The sequence below is a fragment of the Gamsiella multidivaricata genome, assembly GCF_025024155.1.
Source record: "Gamsiella multidivaricata strain RSA 2152 chromosome Unknown BC939scaffold_11, whole genome shotgun sequence".
In the NCBI taxonomy this organism is placed as follows: domain Eukaryota; kingdom Fungi; phylum Mortierellomycota; class Mortierellomycetes; order Mortierellales; family Mortierellaceae; genus Gamsiella; species Gamsiella multidivaricata.
In genome coordinates, this window is record NW_026251719.1 from 414,655 (window position 1) to 431,633 (window position 16,979).

Below are 16,979 nucleotides of genomic sequence, written 5' to 3' on the forward strand. Positions count from 1 at the left end.
GGGTGAGCAGGAAGATGGAGTACCCTGATAAAGTTGTTCCAGTACCTATAACCTTCTAAATGCAGCTATGCCATCGGGGTCGGTCTTAAAACCTTGTGTTCTGCTTTCTAAAAAACGAACCTCATGGCATGGCATTTTCTGAACAGGACAAACCATAGGATAAGAGAGATGGTGGTGGGGCAAGCACCATTGCCTGGTAATCGACAGCCGCTGTATACTATTTCAGAAATTATGAGCGGTTTCTACTCAATCACCATGCAGGTCGGCGGTTGGATGTTGAGAGCACAAAAGGAAGAGACCAGAAGAAGACCAGAAAGACGGAGTCAAGTTGGTAAAAATAAAAATAAAAGGAGCATTGGATTGAAAATGCAAGGGGAGGCTGGACATGAAGAAGGGGAGGGAAAGGGCGAATAAAGGACGCGGCAACATCTGCCGGTAGGACAGCAAATTGTCGTGCTGATAACAAGGGAGAATGCGCTTATGGCTTGTGCGTGGTATTTGCTCGTTGAGTTGAGCTCCGAGAGACACAACCGTCCGTTGCAAGTCGCCAGGAGGGCTACTGCTCTTATTTTTCTTACTAATGTGCAGTTACGACAAGTCGGCAGGAGAACATTGGACCAGCGCTCATTCGCGTCGTGGACTTTTGCGAGCTGTGGACCATATTATATATATTTTCGCCCAATCACTGGCCGTGCCTGGAATTTTTTTTTTAGGGCCTTGCTTCGTTCGGGGTAGACCAAAATGAACAACACTCCGGTCGATGGGTCTGCGAGCCAAAATAAAGAAGAAAAATCGCCGCCATTGGGTCGAGCACTTTCTTGATGGGAAATCGAGCACGATTACGACGGATGGGCGCACAAGCACAAAACATAGGCATGACATCGACCGACCTGCTGCCTGCAGCGCACTGCACTGCAGTAAAACTATTTTTTTTTCTCTCCTGTGCAGATGCTGCTCACCGGGGGAGAAGGAGAGGGGAAGACAAGCTGAGGCACATGTTCATGTGGGGGGATTTTTTTTTTTTTTTTTTGCACAGCATTGAAGATAGAAAAAGAGCATTGTCACGAGGGAGGGGTAGCAGAATAGATAGGGAAGGGATTATCGACATGACAGGGATGGTGTCTTGGGTTACCGGAATGGCAGCATACACACATGTATCATATGTTATATACACGTTGTAAGACGAACAGACGGCATCAGATGACTACATCCGTATGGTTTTTGTGCAAGGAGGGTTGAGTCAAAGAGGCCGCGAGATACGATATGGCGGAGAGGTGGGCGATTTTTATGAATCATCACAGATCCCGTGACATGACCACTCGACTCATTCTTGCCTTGCTCATATTTCTGACCTATGGGCGCGCTGTGTCCGATGCGTGAGTGCGTGTGTCACTGGCGCCCCTCCTCCACCGCAGACGGTTTATATATCGGACTGTTCCTCGCCTTCGTCCCTTTCCTCCTTCCCATTAACTCCTCCTTCGCATCACCAACACTTCAACATCCCTTCTTAATCAAATCCCACCAAAATGACCCTCATCAGATCTCCTGCCCCCCTTACCCCCCTCTACCCTTACCCCTGCATCAACACCCAGACAACTGAACAACACTCCTATTCCATCGCTCGTTCCGCGGGTCTGTCCTGGCTCCAGTTGCCAGCGACGGCCCCTGCCCCTTCGTCGTCTTCTGCCGCGGCTACCTCCCAGAAGTACCGCACCCTCGCCTCAATCCAATCCCAAACCCGCCACCAACAGTGCGAGCAACACCTCGCCAACATCCTCGGCTCCACCAGTTCGCCCGCCTCCCCAATTTCGCCCTCCATCAAGCCCAATCCTCTTGATAGCCTTCCTCTCACCACCCCTCATACCCCCACTCCTCACCAGCAGACACTCGCCGATGCTCATCACATCAGCTCCCCATCCAGTATCACGTCTGCTATTCAAGAGATGGATTCCACCCACGGCACTTGCTTCCTGACCTGGATCCACAATCCTGCGAACCTCGACTACATCTCCCTGCGCCTTCGCCCACTCTGCCTCGAATACCCTCTCGTCGATGTGGCCAATGTCCTGAGGTGGATTGGCGCCGATTGGACCTCGGCCGATTGTAAGGCACTCTTTCGGGCCATCACTCAGTCTTGGGATCAGTCCAAGAGACGCATGTTGGCGTTTCTTTTGATCAGAGACGAGGAAATGAGACAGAAGGCCAAGAGCAAGTTAGTTGAATATGCACAGAAGTCCAGAGCGAAGAGCCAGCAGCAGCAGCAGCAGCATCTTTGGCGTCGCTCCCAGCAGCATCAGAACCAGCAGCCGCAGCAGTTGGGCGGTATCCAAGGCAACCAGCTTCATCAGCAGCTCCACAAGGTCCAATCGACTGCTGCGTCCGCAGCCATCGTAGACGTAGGGTCCGTAGGGGCCATTGTCGACACCGCCACACCTACCGCAACCACAACCACAGCTTCTACAGATTCAGGATCTTGGGGCGATTTAAAGACATTGGAGGATATTGTAGCGGCTTCGATTATTTCAGGCATTGATATGACCATTCCATCCGAGTCCATCGCCCCTCATGCCAGCCTTCGTCAGCACCGCTTTTCTCCTTATTGATTCCTTTGTTTTTTTTTTATTGCGATAACAGCGCATTTTTACTGTAGCCATGAATTAATGTCTTGATGAACCAATGTCATAGCAATCATGCGAAATATAAGAAGAAAAAAAAAACTACAAAAAAACTCCCCGAAAAAAAGCCAGTAAAAAAAAAAAAAAAAAAAAGAAAAAATGAACCAATAAAGACCGAAAAAAAATGACTTCCAGCTCCATTTTTCTGAGTAAACTTTCACGAACCCAACGGGCAGAAGTACCCATTGGCTCGCCTAGAGATCTTATCTTGCATCGAACAGCAATCTACTAAAAAAAACACAAGGTGGTCAAAGCAATCTTGCGCCGCCAGCACAGCCCCGCCCGCTGTATCGAGCAAGCACAACTCCAAAGTGCGCGTATGGGAAAGAATAAGCCTGAAAATAAACATCCTGGGATGTCTCCCACGATAAGCCCATTTCTTTCTCTCTCTCTCTCTCTCTCCATCCTCCCTTCGCCCACTTTCTCTTTCTTTCTTTCTTCCTTTCTTTCTTTCTCTATCCATCTTGCTCTGTTTTTCTACTTCGCCAGGACCAGAGATCGACCGCTGTAAGCATCCGCAGTCAATCTATGCGCCTAACGTCCGTTTTTCATTTTACGCCTGCGGAATACAAATAAAGTTATATACCATGGTGGCACAGCATCATGTTGGAAAGTTTTTTCTTCTTTTTATGCGTAGCCAACAAAGAATGACTACGCAAGTCTACCAATTAGTGATACAGTTCTAATTCAAAACCCAACGCATACAATGCACGCTGCCCAGTGCAACAGCGTTTATCCAACATGAAACAGAATCTTCTTCTTGTTCTTCTTCTTCTTGCCGCCCGCAGTCTCCTCCTCGCCATCGCCCTGATCCGCTGTAAGGTTGCTCCAGCCCATCACCCACCCATTCGGCGCATCATCCTGATTGGCCTGGTTACTCCTGCTCTTTTGCATCGGCAGCAGCCCCAATGAGGGCTTACCTCCAACAGGTGCCTGTCCTACCAGCGAAGGGAACTGTTCTGCAGTGCCTCCGATTCGACCGCGCCCACCTGTCGAACTCGATGGCCGGAACTGAGGTGTTGGGGAACTCTTTCCGGACGACGACTGCGAGATTCCTGCCCATGATGATGTAGACTGACCTCGACTGGCACTGCCGACATTAGTATTGCTGCTCTGATTGGTACTACTACCATTACCCAAACTGGGCTCCGGCACGGCGCTATCGCCTGACCCCCGCGGCAGAGACCATGCCGCAGACGAATTCAGCTGCGGAGTCGGATAGAACACAGGCGTAGCGGTTGACTTTGACCCTGAAGGAGAACTCGTCCTGTTCAAAGACGCTGCCGCTGCCGCTGCTCGATCCCAGGTCGCCGTCGACTTTGGCTTTGAATGTCCGAGTCCACCACGGGTCGTTCCAGAAGACTTGATTACAAGCACACGGCGCGTGGATGGGGTCACAATGTCTGCCATAGTCGGGCTGGACGTTGCAGTCGACTCTAGCGACGGGAACTGAGTCTGCACCGTCTTGTAGTCACGCCAAGCACGCATCATGTCCACCTTCTTGCTCTCCGAGTCCAGAACATCATAGAGTCCCTGTATAATCTTGCCGGTTTTATCAAGATCGTTCAAAAAGAGAGAGGACAGCGAAGCGATGTATTGGTTGGCTGGAATCTGAGAGTTGCGGTATTGGGTCGTCAGCGTTCTGAATTGAGACAATGTTCCTGACGAGCCTTGTAAGTACTGCTGAACCCTATCCTGCAAAGCGGCGTGTTTGCTATAATAGTAACATACAGAAAGAGGCATCGGTATCAGTAACGTAGCCGTATTGTCAAAAATAATAAGAGAGTCGCGAATGGAATGGATCATTACTTGACAGTTTCGGAGGCCACATCGCCTCGCGAGCTGCTAGCACCGGATGACGATTGAGGACGAGATATAGGGCTTGCAGTCGATGCCACTGGGGCCGCAGATGCAGCGGACACAGCAGGCCATTCAGCTTTGGACTGATTTACGACGACGGGCGAAGAGGGTCTCATAGGACTCGCTGTTCGCTGAATGCCCGCAGCAACTCGAGCAGCGGCAGAAGTCGCTGAGCTCTGGGGCCGCACTGGAGTCGGCTCTGTAAGGCTCGAGCCAAAGCCAGTGGGCGGTTTAGTTCGCATCATGGATTTAGTTCCTGAAGCGGAGGAATCAAGCGAAAGATTTGAGACACCTTCCTGCGCAGCGTCCTGAATCTCATTGTTGTTGCGTCTTTGTTGTTCTTCCGCCATTTGCTGTTGGAGGGCGATCTGTTGAACCTGATGGGGTGTAAGTTGAGGCTGACGTGGGACCTCTTCCTCCTGCGCGCGGCGGCTTTGGCCCTGATCACGTCCATTTTGACGGTTGTTGCGGCCGCCACGACGAGATCCAGAGCTTTCGCTAGTAGACTGGTAATTGAAGCTGATATCGATCTTCCGGGCATCTCTTAGTCTCGTTCGCTGGCCATGGGTCGAGTTCGGATGCATCTCAGCCTCGTGGGCCTTCAAATCCAAGTCCGAATCAAATACGACGAACTTCTTTTCCAAACACTCTGGATCCATGCAGGCATAGTGCTCAGAGTGAAGGTGGCGCTCCTGTATACCATAGAAAATAAACCAATGCGTGTTAGTCACAATAAACAAGAAAAGAAGCACACACAGGATATGAAGCGACACTGCAGCAGTGACTTACGAGATCCGGATACTTGTTGTAATACTGGTGGCGAATATTCCTTCGAAGACACAAAAAGCACTGCTCGTGGTTCTTTTTGCAGTGTTCAAACAGTTCGTCATCGCCATAAAAGCTCTCCTTGCAGAACCCGCACTCTGGATGTCCGTTAAACCCAGAAGGCTCGGCCGAGTTTTGGTTTGTCTGTCCAGAGTCACCGTTCTTGAAATGCTTCATAAGCTGAGAGGCCGTCATCAAGTTGTGCTCGTGTGCAAAGACCTTTTTATGGCGGACACAAAGGTCGCTATCATCAGGAACAGCATTAGGATGAAGCTGCGTTAAAGGTGATCCCGACGAAAATGTTGCCCATATTATGATTGTGGAAATGTAGACGATGAGACCTACCAAAGCATCAACTTGTGGACCTTCTTGACGTGTGACTTGAGTTGGTTCCAGCCGTCTGGACAGGCAACTTCACAGGTGGGGTCCGGGCAGTTGAACCTCAGTAGCACCATGGTATCCTCGTACATCTCCTGGTCCTCGAAATACACGTTCAGCTTGCGGTCGAAATATGCCATCTGCTTGAGATCGTAGTCCTGGAACGCCTTTTCTGGATCCCGCGTAAAGATCATGATGCCCTGATCAGCCTATTGCACAATGCAGAATGATATTCATAAAGATGAAGGGTCAGCGATCGTATCAACTAATGTGACCACGTTACTGCGGATTTTATGCATAGTATAAAGTACCTTGCAATAGGCGCAGTTCTTGGTCTTGTAAAGCGCGCGCAGACGCAGAGAGCAAAGATGGCATGTGCGATGATTGCAATCTGACACTGCAAAAATAACAATATTTTCAGTGCAGATGAAGCAGGAGTGTTGCTCCGCATTTTCGTCACCCGCAGCTGCTGCGGGAATTGCCTCGGTGCTGGTGTCACTTGTCGGCAATGTCTTTCCGGCCTGCAAATCAACAGGGTCCGTAGCGGCTATCGTCCTTGGCGCCCGTGAGTTGAGGGCGGGTGCAGTCGAGGAATCGGTCTTGTCTTTGTCCTTGTCCTTTCTGCGATTGTCATTGCGGTGATTGTTGGATCCTCTGCCCTTGCCTTGTGATTCCTTCTGGCCTGATTGCTGGTTCGAACGACCGCCCCTTCGTGGGTTACCGCTCCTTTGAGATGTCTCGCTTATGGCAGGCTGCTGATCGCTTTGAGCGGCAGGCGTTGACGAAGCGGCTGGTGCTGAGGGATCCATATCGATGGTGTTGCTAGGTGGTGCTTGTGAGTTATTCTTCACTGCCAGTTTGTCCGTCTCTTTGGTGTGCATCCACGAGTCGGTTACTAGATTAGATGATGATCAAATAGTGTTGTGGGAGGGGAGAGTGATTAAAAAAGAAAAAAAAAAGATTGCGATGTGGAAAAGAGAGCGACAACAGCCGTTTTATTTATGCTGAGAAATCTGTCCACACACACCTTTTTGGGCTGAAAAAGAGCTGGAGAGCAAGAGAGTCGATAGTGCGATGCTGACAGATCAACTAGCATGCTTCGAACCACCCATTCACTCCTACCGTCGAGTTAATCCTTCTCCCCCACACCTGTGATTCATTCCTTTGGCCTTATTGCCCAGTATCGCGTCTCTTGCCAAAGGATGATGTATCCATTGGAGCTGATGGACATTTCATTTTTACTATTTATCATCTGCGGCCTCTAAACGAGCCGCAGTGTGTACGATTGTTTTCCACCAACACATACAGGAATCGGGGTACATGTTGATTTGTCTTCGTTGTTTATTTGCTGGAAAGGCTTCTTTTTTCTTGCGATGAGTTATTTTTTGTTCTCAACTCATATCAAATGGGCCCCGTTCGAATATAGGTTGTAGTTGAAATCAAATGAGCGATTGAGAGAAAGAGAAAGTGAGGGAGAAGGAGTGTGTTTGCGAGCGAAAGATATTGGGGGGTGAAAACGCGAATAAAGACAATAATAAGTAAAACTAGCATGGGCGCATTGGGCAAGAGTAATGAAAAGCAATCCAGGGCGTAAGACACGTCCTTCGTCATCAAGGTACTGATGTAAACGACGGTTCATATGCCTCCCTGGGCATTGGGGGTAGCGGCCGATCTAACGACTCGGCCATCGAGGTGGGCCGTGCGCGCATTGACTGCGGTCGTCCAAAACTAAACGTCCGCGTTGTCGAGGCGCGTTCCAGTTTTGCAGAATGGGTGCGCGCATGTGTTGGTTCCCTCGGGTGGCCGTTGCTGTCTCGGTCCTTCTCCCTCTCCTTGTCACGGTCACTGTGGTGGTTAAAGACCAAGCTCAATCGCCGCAGCACACCTCCGCTCGACTCTCGAACGCTTCCAAACAAAGACCGTGCCGCATGGGCCGCAGCAGACTGTCCAAGAGCGCGTTCTGATCCTTTGCCGCTCTTGACAGAGCCCTCTCGACTCGGACCGTTTGAAGCACCATTTCCATGTCCATGGTTATGTCCATTGCTGCCTCCATGATGATGAGTGCTATTGCCACCATTGGTGTTGGCGTTGGCGTTGGCGTTCGCATTGGGATGGCCGCCCGTTGTATTAGATCGCAACAAGTCACTAGCAACAGATTTTGCACGAGGACGAAGGGACTTGCGACCAAAGGAGGCAAATCCACTCAATGTAGAGCGAGCAGAGGAGAGCGCGCTGCCCGGTCCTATCGTACTGCTATTACCGTGGGTGCTATGGCGGTCACTCATGCCGGCTTCCAAACCAGATCGCGGATCGGCTGACGCATGACTCATGCTCTGGCGGTGCAGCGACTGTGGTGGCTGCTGGTGATGCTGAATTGGCACTGCAGTCGACTGAGAATACTGGTGGTGCGAACCACTTGGGGATGGATCCAATGTAGAGCCACTTCCATTATTCAGGCCCGAGGACATGGTGCCGGAAAGTCCTTGAGCCGACATGCGCTGCATGGCCTCCCTGGCCTGCTTCTCTCGGACAAGATGGTAGATCGACGTCAAGGGCGTCGTCAGGGGTATCTGAAGCTCGGCCTCACGTGCGGCAAAGCTTTGCATCTTCTTTTTGTGAGAGAGAGTGCCGCTAACAGACATGTTGAGCGCATGCCAATTTTTGGCGGCGGTCTGGTACGATTCGCTGCGAATAATGGCCAACAAGCGCTGCTCAATCTCCTGCTCTGTGCCAAACTCAAATCCTGTCATGCCACGGATGACATTCATATCCAGAGGCTCCGTCAGGGGGCTTCTCTGAGGACAATAGCTAGGCTGGGGAGCATCATAAGACTTGTTCATCCAAGGATGGGCTATGACCTCCGCCATGGTCGCTCTTTGGCTCGGAACCGTGACAAGCATCCTTGAAAGTAGATGCCTGCAATCTGATACAAACAATGAAATTGGTACAATGTCAGTTTTTGATGACAAAAATAAAGTACGGAGTTACCCCGTTCAAAGGGAAATGATTGCATACCGTTGCTGAGCCATGCAGGATATTCGACAAAACCCCTCTTGATCTTGGCATGAAGGGCAGGCATTGATTGATCATCAAAGGGAACCTTTCCGCAGACCAAGACGTAGAGTACGATACCAAAGCTCCAGACATCAACCTCAGGGCCCGTGTACACTTTGGCGTTTAACAATTCGGGTGCAGCAAAGTATAGCGATCCGCAGAATGTGGATAGATGTGACCGAGGCGAGTACAGGTTTGACAACCCAAAGTCAATGATCTTGATGTTGCCAGACTTTGAAATCAGGATGTTCTCAATTTTGAGATCGCGATGAACAATCGAGTTTCGGTGGCAATAGTCTAACGGCGCCATGGGAATGGAGTGAGTAAAAGTTCATATATGTTCTTTGTTACACCTCTTAGTTTCAGATATTTGAACTCCAGTGTTCCTTACCAAGAGCCGATGCAATCTGGCGCGCAAACTTTCTGGCGTGCTTCTCCTTCAGTTTTCCATGCGAAATGATGTAGTCCAGCATTTGCCCACCATCAACGTGCTCAAGCACCATGTAGTAGTGATGCGGCAGAACCATGACCTCGTACAGACTGACAATGTAAGGGTGGTGCAGAACCATCATAATCGATGCTTCTCGGATGGTTCTGGTCTCGCGGTTGTCCTCCTTCTCCTGTTGAGCCGGTGTCATGTTTGGATTTGGCTGCACACGAGGGATGATCTTGATGGCCACCTAGGATGTCATTTTACACAAACGTCGTACAAATGAGTCTCGCATGCACTGTCCCCTTCACACCAGCCATTTCGTTGGACTAAACGTAAATGCCGATAAACCAATGGGCCACTCAAAGCAATGGCAGCAACCACAAACAAATAACAAATGTACCCAAGCGTCAAAAAAAATCGGCGCACTACACATAGTATCTCTTCGGCTTTGCGCGTGACACGCATGATATGGATGTTGGGATGTGGGAGAAATGCGCAAGAAAAGAATGACAAAACATGCATGTTTCCTTTTGCTTTACCTTATCGCGGGTGCGACTGTGGACTCCGAGCTTGACTTTTCCCATGCTGCCTGCACCCAAGGTCTTGGACATGTGGTAGTTGCCCAAGACGCGGCGAGGCTTCACGCGCGATGGATCCTCTGCATTAGGATCGATTGCATTTCCATGTGTTGCCTGACCGTCGGGATGGCCGTTGCTGCTGCTGATATTTCTGCTGTGATGGTCGCCGTTGCTGTTGTTATTAGGAAAATGAGCGTTTCGGTTGCTCGTGCTCTCTGAGCGATGATGGCCCGCTGCCACAAGGGCGCGGTCGTCCACCGATATTCCGTTTCGATCCTGGGCATGCTGTTGAGGCGGCTGGTAACTAGTTGTAGGCTCTGGCGTTGTAGAGGTGCGATTAGTCAGCGTGGTGGTTGTCGTACGAGAGGAGGATGGGGTGTTGTCTTGTGATAGGATGAGGGCACTTTCAGGGCTAACGGCATCTCGATGATATTCATGTGCGATAGATCCAGAGACAACCTGCTGCTCCTGCTGTTGTCGGTGCCGTTGCTGAGCAGGAGCATCGCCTCCAGAATAAGGCGGAGGCGGGCCCATTAGAGTCACTCGCTTGGATGCAGCCCTCTCCTTGATAGTGTCGGGTAAGGATGGTTGATGGGACAAGAATTTTTCGTCCCGCTCATAGGTACCGGAGGCAAGGGCTATGCTTTGAGGCCGGTCTGCGGGCCTTGCCGAGGCAGAGCGAGTTGTTAGGGGACGAGGATTGGCACTGACTGCTTGATTTATTTCCGAGGCAGGGCGAGAGGGAAGGACAGCAGAAACGGGAAGCATAGGGGTAGCAGGAGAAGCCGAAGTGGAGGACGAAGAGGAGGCAGATGAAGAAGAGGTGAGCCGGAGGGTGGAGTTGTCCGGTGTTGGCTCGAGTGTAGTAGTGGCCTTGGTGGTGGTGACCTTTGAGGGGAGAGGGGAGGCAGAGGAGGCAGGATGATTAGGACTGGGACTGGGACTGGGACTGGGACTGGAAGACAGATGGTGAGGGATTGAGGAGTGGTTGAGAGAATCGCTCTGTTGTGACAGGACTTGGCCTTCAGTTGAGGCACCGACCTCTGGCGGGCCTAGATGACTCGAAGAGGTTGGTGTTGGCGGGAGATCTTTATCATAGAGAGGCTGGGAGTTGGTCCTGGACGGAGGAGTCGTCTTGATGGCCTTGGTCGCTGAGGGAGATTCTAGCGATGGCGGACTCTGCAAGGTATTCGGGGCGATGGGCATTATTGCCATGACTGCATGCGAGCACAGATGAGGATGATGATAACGGTAGTTCTGTTGAGGCTGAGGATGATGATGGAACTAAGGTGAGGAAGAGAGGGTGTATGTGTTAGATAGTAATTAGGGAAAGTTGTTGTTGTTGTGGAAAGAGGGAAAGGTGGAGAAAGAGAGAGAGAGAGAGAGAGAGAGAGAGAGAGAGAGAGAGAGAGAGAGAGAGAGAGAGAGAGAGAGGGGGGGGGAGAGGAGGATGGGATGGGATGATGATAACAGCGATGACAAAAGGGAAAACACTTGTACGCTCTTGTCTTTTGGCTACTCGCACTGTAGGAGTGTATGAGGTGAGTGAATGGGTGCGTAAGTATGGATTGAATGCGTCGGTAGGTGAGAGCACGAAAACCAAAACGATAAAATAGAAAAGAGGAACCGAACGAAAAACCAGCTGCTGGCGCTTTTTTATGATTGCAAAGGCAGACAAGACAATGTGTATGGGGAAGAAATTGAAGACCATGCGAGGATTGGTGGGGGAAGGGGGTATTTTTTTTTTAGTTGTTGTTAGAGAAAGAGAGAGTGATAGTGACAATGAGAATAGTAAGGCGTACGCGAACCCAGGTATGATGCTTCTCTCTCTCCCTCGGACGTCCAGCTCCATGGTGCCCCGCCCTCCCATCTCACAACCAAGTGCCCATGTGGGGTGTGATATAGGATGCTGCCATCGTCATTGCCCACTGCCTCTTCTGAACCCAATGGCATTTTGAGTGTTTTAACATACATGTGGCTCGTTTCTTGTTGAAAGCGACTGCTACAACGGGGAGGCCAGAGGGTAGTGCTGTGAAGAGGGAAGAGGACCTCAGTGAGCTGTTGTCTGTTGCTGGGTCGACAGATGCCACAGAGAAGGACAAACGAGAAAAGTAAAAGAACAGAGCCACAGAAAGAGCCACATATCCATACAGATTACAATCGTATTTGAATATGTATGCTGGTAATTATACACGCATGCAATCAAGAAGAAGAGCCAGAGCCGAGCGACCAGATTGGAAAGGGGGCGGGGACCCAAAAACGATAGCAAGGAGAAAGGGTAAAAGAGCGCGAGGGCACACGGAAAAAGGTGATGGACGGCAGAGATGAAAAAGAGAGAAAGACTAGCCCTCGATGAAGAGGAGAGAAGCATATTGGAAGGGGTAATCATGAATAGGCGGAAAAGAGAGACAGGGGGTGGCCAAAGATCCCAGTATCTGGTTTAGAGGGATACCATGATGGCATGGATGGTGGCAAGTGGTTACCAGACCGGCGGTGCGTCAAAGGACATGCGAGCTTACCTTGAGCGGTATGGGGAGGGAGTCCTGTGGTAGGGGGATAGGGGGTAGGGGTGTGTGTGTGTGTAAATAGATGGGTGAGGATGCGGGTGCGGGTGCGGATGAGGGTGTTGCAGCCCAGGATGTCTGTACAGACAATGAGAGTGGGAGGGAAGGAGGAGTTGGGAGGGAGGGATGAACAGACAGATGATGACTGCTTCAGTGAGAGTGAGAGGTGCAGGAGGGATGTCAAAAGAGGGATGACCGAATGAGGCGAGTTTTGCAGAGAAGGAAGAGGACGATGGTGGCAGGGTTGCAGCGGCAGAGAGCGAGTGGCACCAAACAACAAACAACGAAACGACTTATGCAAACGAGTAAGGTTAGAGCGCAGGGGTACACAAGCGAAGTAAAGGAAGAGCAAGAACAAAAAGGTCCTTCTTGTCTTCTTGTCCGCACCACTCATTGTGCTGCATGCATGCGAGTCTATACCCAGCACCAGCCAAGATACGCATCAAAATACTGTGTGCACACACATTCACATATCTACACATCCACACACCCACACACCCACACACCCACACACTCGCACTCCAGCATGGACTATGCACTGCACATGCAAGCACTACATGTACGTAGACTTCGGCTCCAACAACAACCCAGCAACTATTATTAACATCTTCTCTCTCAGTAGTCTACACATCCACCTAGACAATGCACTAAATAGTGCTCGGTTGCCGTCTTGGCCTCGTCTCACTCTCATTCTCGCTCCCACTCTATTTCTCCCTCACTCAGCCCATTCTCCAACTCTCCACCTATGATTTGTACTCACGTACAACAGACGACAGAAGCAAGTTGTGCAACAGTCAAAGAACTCAATGAACCCAACTTATATTTCTCTATTTCTCATGTCATGAGGACAAACAAATACGTTTAGTCTAATGAAAGAAGTGACTGGTTGACCCCTCCGCTCATTGAGTCAGGAAACGAAGCTGGCTGTGCTCCTTCTCATGCTCCTGGTGGTGCGATGCCTCTGCCTCATAATACGTTTCGGTGTCGATCCACCCAATGTAGTGGATCCCACCGAATCCTCCGACATAATAAATCTCCTTGATCTCGAGATGATACCACTTGAAATCATGGAACCCACTGCCGGGTAACCACCACTTTGCCTCCGGGTGCTTCTCAACAAAGCACTTTGCAGCTCTATCACGCTGTCAAAGGGAAGGAAAGAGTAGGCTGTTAATTCAATCAGCTCAACCATCATCCATTCGTCGCGTACTCGCTTTCCTGTGCATTTTAAATACCCATGGTCCACAGGCCAAACAAGAACAAACAAAAAGAGAGAAACCGACAAGCAAACCCCAGTTGCATAGGGAAGCGCCCTATGAATATGTTCACTTTTCATATATACCTTGGCTGCATCCAAAGGAACCAAGTGTCCAAGAAGTGTGAGTCGAGGATCAATCATGGGGTTACCGCGCTCGCCCTCTACCGGCAACCTATTCATATCAAGAGGATTCAGAACCCAATCGTCAGTCCTTCACACCATGGAAGGTATAAAAATGCACATTCTCCTGCTGCAGCAAAAAATATCTTTGTCTCGAACGTACTTTCTGATGGCGAGTGAAACGCGGTTCAGGCTTTTGGCGTTCTGAACATTGATCTGAAGATGCGAGAGCAGCATTAGAGGCGTTCCAGGAGTCTCGCAATCGTCGACATAGTAATCCATGCTTCCAAATGGATAACCTATAACAAAGCAGCAATGTATTTTTTTCTTTTTTTGTGAGGACGACGCTTGGATATGAATAGTCGGGCATGGAAGTCAAAGAATGTCATCCACACCGGGTTCTTTACCCTCGAGAGTGCCATCCTTTTTATCTGCGTTCATCACAGTCATGAGCGTGCCGACGCCCGTGTTCTTCACAAGATTCCTCGCAAGACCTGCAGCCTGCTCGTGGGTTTCACCAAGGGCAGTAACTCCATTGTGAGCGTGGCCATGGCAGGGCGCAGCAGGCAGGGCCAATGCTGTTGCAGACAGCAAGGCCACTGAGACTGTTAAAGCAAGGGTGCGAAGGGATGGCATCGTCAAAGTGAAATGAGGAATGAGCTTCGTGTAGGATGGAGGAGGAAATTTAAGCAGAGGGCAAAGAGAAAAAAAAGGAGCGCGCTTTATGTAATTGGTAGGGGGAGGCTGACCCATGCAAGAAGTGCAATTGACCAACGCCCCGGCTTATCAGATCGAACATGTAGTCAAGCGCCTTTCCTTCGGTTCGTGGTCGTATTGCCAAACTAGAAAGTATTCACATTCAGCATTGGCAACCATGGATCTGTTCGTAGACACCCGGAACAAACTGGTGCCGTCCTTTATGAGGAGTGATGTAGCCTGTTTACAGGCATGTCAATAATTTGTGAAAAGGAACACACCACGCGAATGTCAGTTTGGAACCCAGTACATGGCGTAGAAGATTCCTCCGCTTCCTTTTTCTCCGCAATCTGGCCGAAAACCGGAGCAATTGCTTATCAGATCCTCTATTCATTTAGCTTTCGGCCCACAAATATCCCACGATGGGGTCCGTCTAACCACTTACAATCTGATATAATCTGATAACAGGATTGTTAACTTAACTGCAAAGATCGCCTTTGTTTGTCCGAGAATTCTTACAGAATAAACATCTCTCTCTATGACTCAAGGACGATCCTCATCCGCAACAAAGACTGGTTACTCCAATGTTCAGTGTTCAATGACGCCTATTGGTGATACCGTGCGACTGGACGCTTTCGCGGATAGAGGTTGTTTATGGGTGCATCATGCTGGTTTTTGGTGGGCCACCTTGCCATGTAAAGGGCTTTTCAAGCTTGAGGATTACCGAGAAGATGCAAAATATGGATACGATTGAGAGGGCGAAGGGAGGAATGGATGTATGTGTAACTTTTTTTTCCCACCTGCCACTTTTTCTTCATGTCTTTCCTTCCTTTCATCCTTCTAAACCATTTTATTTTTCACCCAGAGGTAACAGAATCATGCTACCTATCACTGCACATACTGCCCTATTAGGTCTATACCCTGTTACTATCCAGGAATCGTGCTCGGGGTAATGATGAAGGATACCGATCAAGGAGTCATCGGCACAGCATAGATTGCCTCTCGCGAAACTTTTGTCCCTGTTTCGCGTCCTTATTAGGGCCATCCCATGCTGTGGTGTGATGTAGAAATGACTTGAGCCAGGACACGACATACATAGGTTTTTATTGGAACAAGCTAAGAACCTCACTACTTCAACGGCGACTGAGATAGAGAAGAGAGCTTCCAGGAATACCTTGAGCTCTACCGGTCGTACGTCGAGTCTAGCGTCTCTGACCTATCAGTTCAAACAGCGAACATCTAGAACACAGTGGCACAGCGCTTCGATCCTTTAGAGACAATGACATATTCCAGCGATTGGTGCCATATGCCTTAGTTCCAAGTTCTCGACTGTTAAAATTGCCTGCCATTCCACCATTCCAAGAGCACGCGTGTCATACTCACGCCCCCTCACTCTCTTTCCCCCCTCCCCCCCTCCACATTCTTTCTTGCATGTTGCAGGTGAAACTGGTGCAGCAGGATACGCGTACGAAGATGGGAGTGAGGCAAGGGTGTGTGATGACACTGTGTACCTCATGGACGCGTTCATGGACAAGAGCCTACACTCCTTTTTGCGAAATATTGCACATTTCATAGGAAAAACGCAGTATTTCACTGAATTGAAAATTATTAACGAGATTATTCACTTTTTTGTGACGGCCGACCTGCCTTATATCCTCGCAGTGTTTATGTGCATATCCGCATCAATGGCGTGTCATGCTCACTTATTCCCTCTCTCACTTTTCCCTGAAAAGCAGCACGATTGGTGATTCGTAAATCCAAGCAAAAATAAAATCTGGACTGAATAGTCCCCTTATAATTTTCAATTCAGTGAAATACTGCGTTTTTCCTATGAAATGTGCAATATTTCGCAAAAAGGAGTGTAGGCTGAAATCTTTGTTCCAAATCAAGTATGCGCTCCCTTGATTTGGTTGGCGCCTATTCTGCTTCCACAGTAGACGCGTGTGTAGTCTGCTCCCTCTTCCCTCTTTACGCGTAGAGGGCCATTTCTGGTGCGTCTGCAGCGTATGAGGTCAGTATCTGTTGCCTCCATTCACGCCCTAAACGAAGACTAGCGGCCTTGACTCTGCCTCGTTTAAGCTGCTCTTTCCTTGATACGATGAGCACATGAAGATAAGCAACGAAGGGCTGACTTGTCTTCTTTGGCACCGAGTGGCCCCCTTAGGGCCAACACTAAGTTCATCAAGGGTATGTTCGTTTGCACACCACGGCCAGCCATGGACTGGAATGCCACATAAACCTCTGCCCTCCCCCACAACTCTTGCTTCTTCTTCTTCTGCCTCACTCTGTGAACTCCAAAGCGTCTCCAGCTATTAGCACTCAACCATTGATCCTCGCTTGCTTTCCTCATCTTCCCATTCACGTTCACACTCGCACAAACACACACACTGTGACCAGCACCGCCCCCGTCATCATCTGAGCCCATATCTTCATGGACACCGACCTCCTCTCTCACAATGCGGCTCTTGTTACTGGTACCTACCATAAGGCCATTAATACCATGTGTCCGCGGCCCCGTCGCCAGGTAACACCCTGATT

The 16,979-nt window shown here is 49.8% G+C and overlaps 6 protein-coding genes across 6 annotated transcripts; 2 read left to right on the forward strand and 4 right to left on the reverse strand.

The window, feature by feature from the left end:
• The first annotated feature begins 618 nt into the window (after window positions 1–618).
• BC939DRAFT_26840 (uncharacterized protein) lies at window positions 619–1,281 on the forward strand. The gene has a single exon (XM_051551118.1). The coding sequence runs from the start codon at window positions 822–824 to the stop codon at window positions 1,179–1,181; it is 360 nt and encodes a 119-aa protein (XP_051415521.1). The 5' UTR covers window positions 619–821; the 3' UTR covers window positions 1,182–1,281.
• Window positions 1,282–1,372: 91 nt separating this feature from the next.
• BC939DRAFT_441928 (uncharacterized protein) lies at window positions 1,373–2,766 on the forward strand. Its single transcript, XM_051554314.1, has one exon. It carries the CDS (start codon window positions 1,527–1,529, stop codon window positions 2,601–2,603), a length of 1,077 nt encoding a protein of 358 aa, XP_051415522.1. The 5' UTR covers window positions 1,373–1,526; the 3' UTR covers window positions 2,604–2,766.
• Window positions 2,767–3,280: 514 nt separating this feature from the next.
• On the reverse strand, window positions 3,281–6,728 carry BC939DRAFT_407744 (uncharacterized protein). Its single transcript, XM_051552875.1, has 5 exons — window positions 6,050–6,728; window positions 5,706–5,947; window positions 5,325–5,604; window positions 4,485–5,227; window positions 3,281–4,389 (listed from the first exon to the last, which is right to left on the reverse strand). The coding sequence occupies exons 1-5, from the start codon at window positions 6,617–6,619 to the stop codon at window positions 3,408–3,410; spliced, it is 2,817 nt and encodes a 938-aa protein (XP_051415523.1). The 5' UTR covers window positions 6,620–6,728; the 3' UTR covers window positions 3,281–3,407.
• A 1,670-nt stretch (window positions 6,729–8,398) lies between these two features.
• BC939DRAFT_393725 (kinase-like domain-containing protein) lies at window positions 8,399–9,361 on the reverse strand (the record flags this gene model as incomplete). The annotated part of the gene is made up of 3 exons (XM_051552106.1): window positions 8,399–8,661; window positions 8,754–9,089; window positions 9,184–9,361. Coding segments are annotated over 3 exons (777 nt in total), but the record flags the coding sequence as incomplete, so codon positions are not given.
• A 1,378-nt stretch (window positions 9,362–10,739) lies between these two features.
• BC939DRAFT_441932 (uncharacterized protein) lies at window positions 10,740–11,773 on the reverse strand. Its single transcript, XM_051554315.1, has 2 exons — window positions 11,304–11,773; window positions 10,740–11,087 (listed from the first exon to the last, which is right to left on the reverse strand). The coding sequence occupies exons 1-2, from the start codon at window positions 11,671–11,673 to the stop codon at window positions 10,897–10,899; spliced, it is 561 nt and encodes a 186-aa protein (XP_051415525.1). The 5' UTR covers window positions 11,674–11,773; the 3' UTR covers window positions 10,740–10,896.
• A 1,388-nt stretch (window positions 11,774–13,161) lies between these two features.
• Window positions 13,162–14,431, reverse strand: BC939DRAFT_441943 (pyridoxamine 5'-phosphate oxidase-domain-containing protein). The gene is made up of 4 exons (XM_051554316.1): window positions 14,153–14,431; window positions 13,909–14,044; window positions 13,710–13,797; window positions 13,162–13,509 (listed from the first exon to the last, which is right to left on the reverse strand). Exons 1-4 carry the CDS (start codon window positions 14,379–14,381, stop codon window positions 13,267–13,269), a joined length of 696 nt encoding a protein of 231 aa, XP_051415526.1. The 5' UTR covers window positions 14,382–14,431; the 3' UTR covers window positions 13,162–13,266.
• Between the last annotated feature and the right edge of the window lie 2,548 nt (window positions 14,432–16,979).

Excerpts from the sequence above, each read along its gene's own strand:
- BC939DRAFT_26840 (XM_051551118.1), top strand. The coding sequence starts at position 822 with ATGGGAAATCGAGCACGATTACGACGGATGGGCGCACAAGCACAAAAC.
- BC939DRAFT_441928 (XM_051554314.1), top strand. The coding sequence starts at position 1,527 with ATGACCCTCATCAGATCTCCTGCCCCCCTTACCCCCCTCTACCCTTAC.
- BC939DRAFT_407744 (XM_051552875.1), bottom strand. The coding sequence starts at position 6,619 with ATGCACACCAAAGAGACGGACAAACTGGCAGTGAAGAATAACTCACAA. Across the intron at positions 5,605-5,705 it reads GTCCACAAGTTGATGCTTTG|CGACCTTTGTGTCCGCCATA; the intron begins GTAGGTCTCATC and ends TCCTGATGATAG. Across the intron at positions 4,390-4,484 it reads GTGGCCTCCGAAACTGTCAA|CAAACACGCCGCTTTGCAGG; the intron begins GTAATGATCCAT and ends TTACTATTATAG.
- BC939DRAFT_441932 (XM_051554315.1), bottom strand. The coding sequence starts at position 11,673 with ATGGGAGGGCGGGGCACCATGGAGCTGGACGTCCGAGGGAGAGAGAGA. Across the intron at positions 11,088-11,303 it reads AGTAGCCAAAAGACAAGAGC|TTCCATCATCATCCTCAGCC; the intron begins GTACAAGTGTTT and ends TCCTCACCTTAG.
- BC939DRAFT_441943 (XM_051554316.1), bottom strand. The coding sequence starts at position 14,381 with ATGCCATCCCTTCGCACCCTTGCTTTAACAGTCTCAGTGGCCTTGCTG. Across the intron at positions 14,045-14,152 it reads AAAGGATGGCACTCTCGAGG|GTTATCCATTTGGAAGCATG; the intron begins GTAAAGAACCCG and ends GCTTTGTTATAG. Across the intron at positions 13,510-13,709 it reads TTCCTTTGGATGCAGCCAAG|CGTGATAGAGCTGCAAAGTG; the intron begins GTATATATGAAA and ends TCCCTTTGACAG.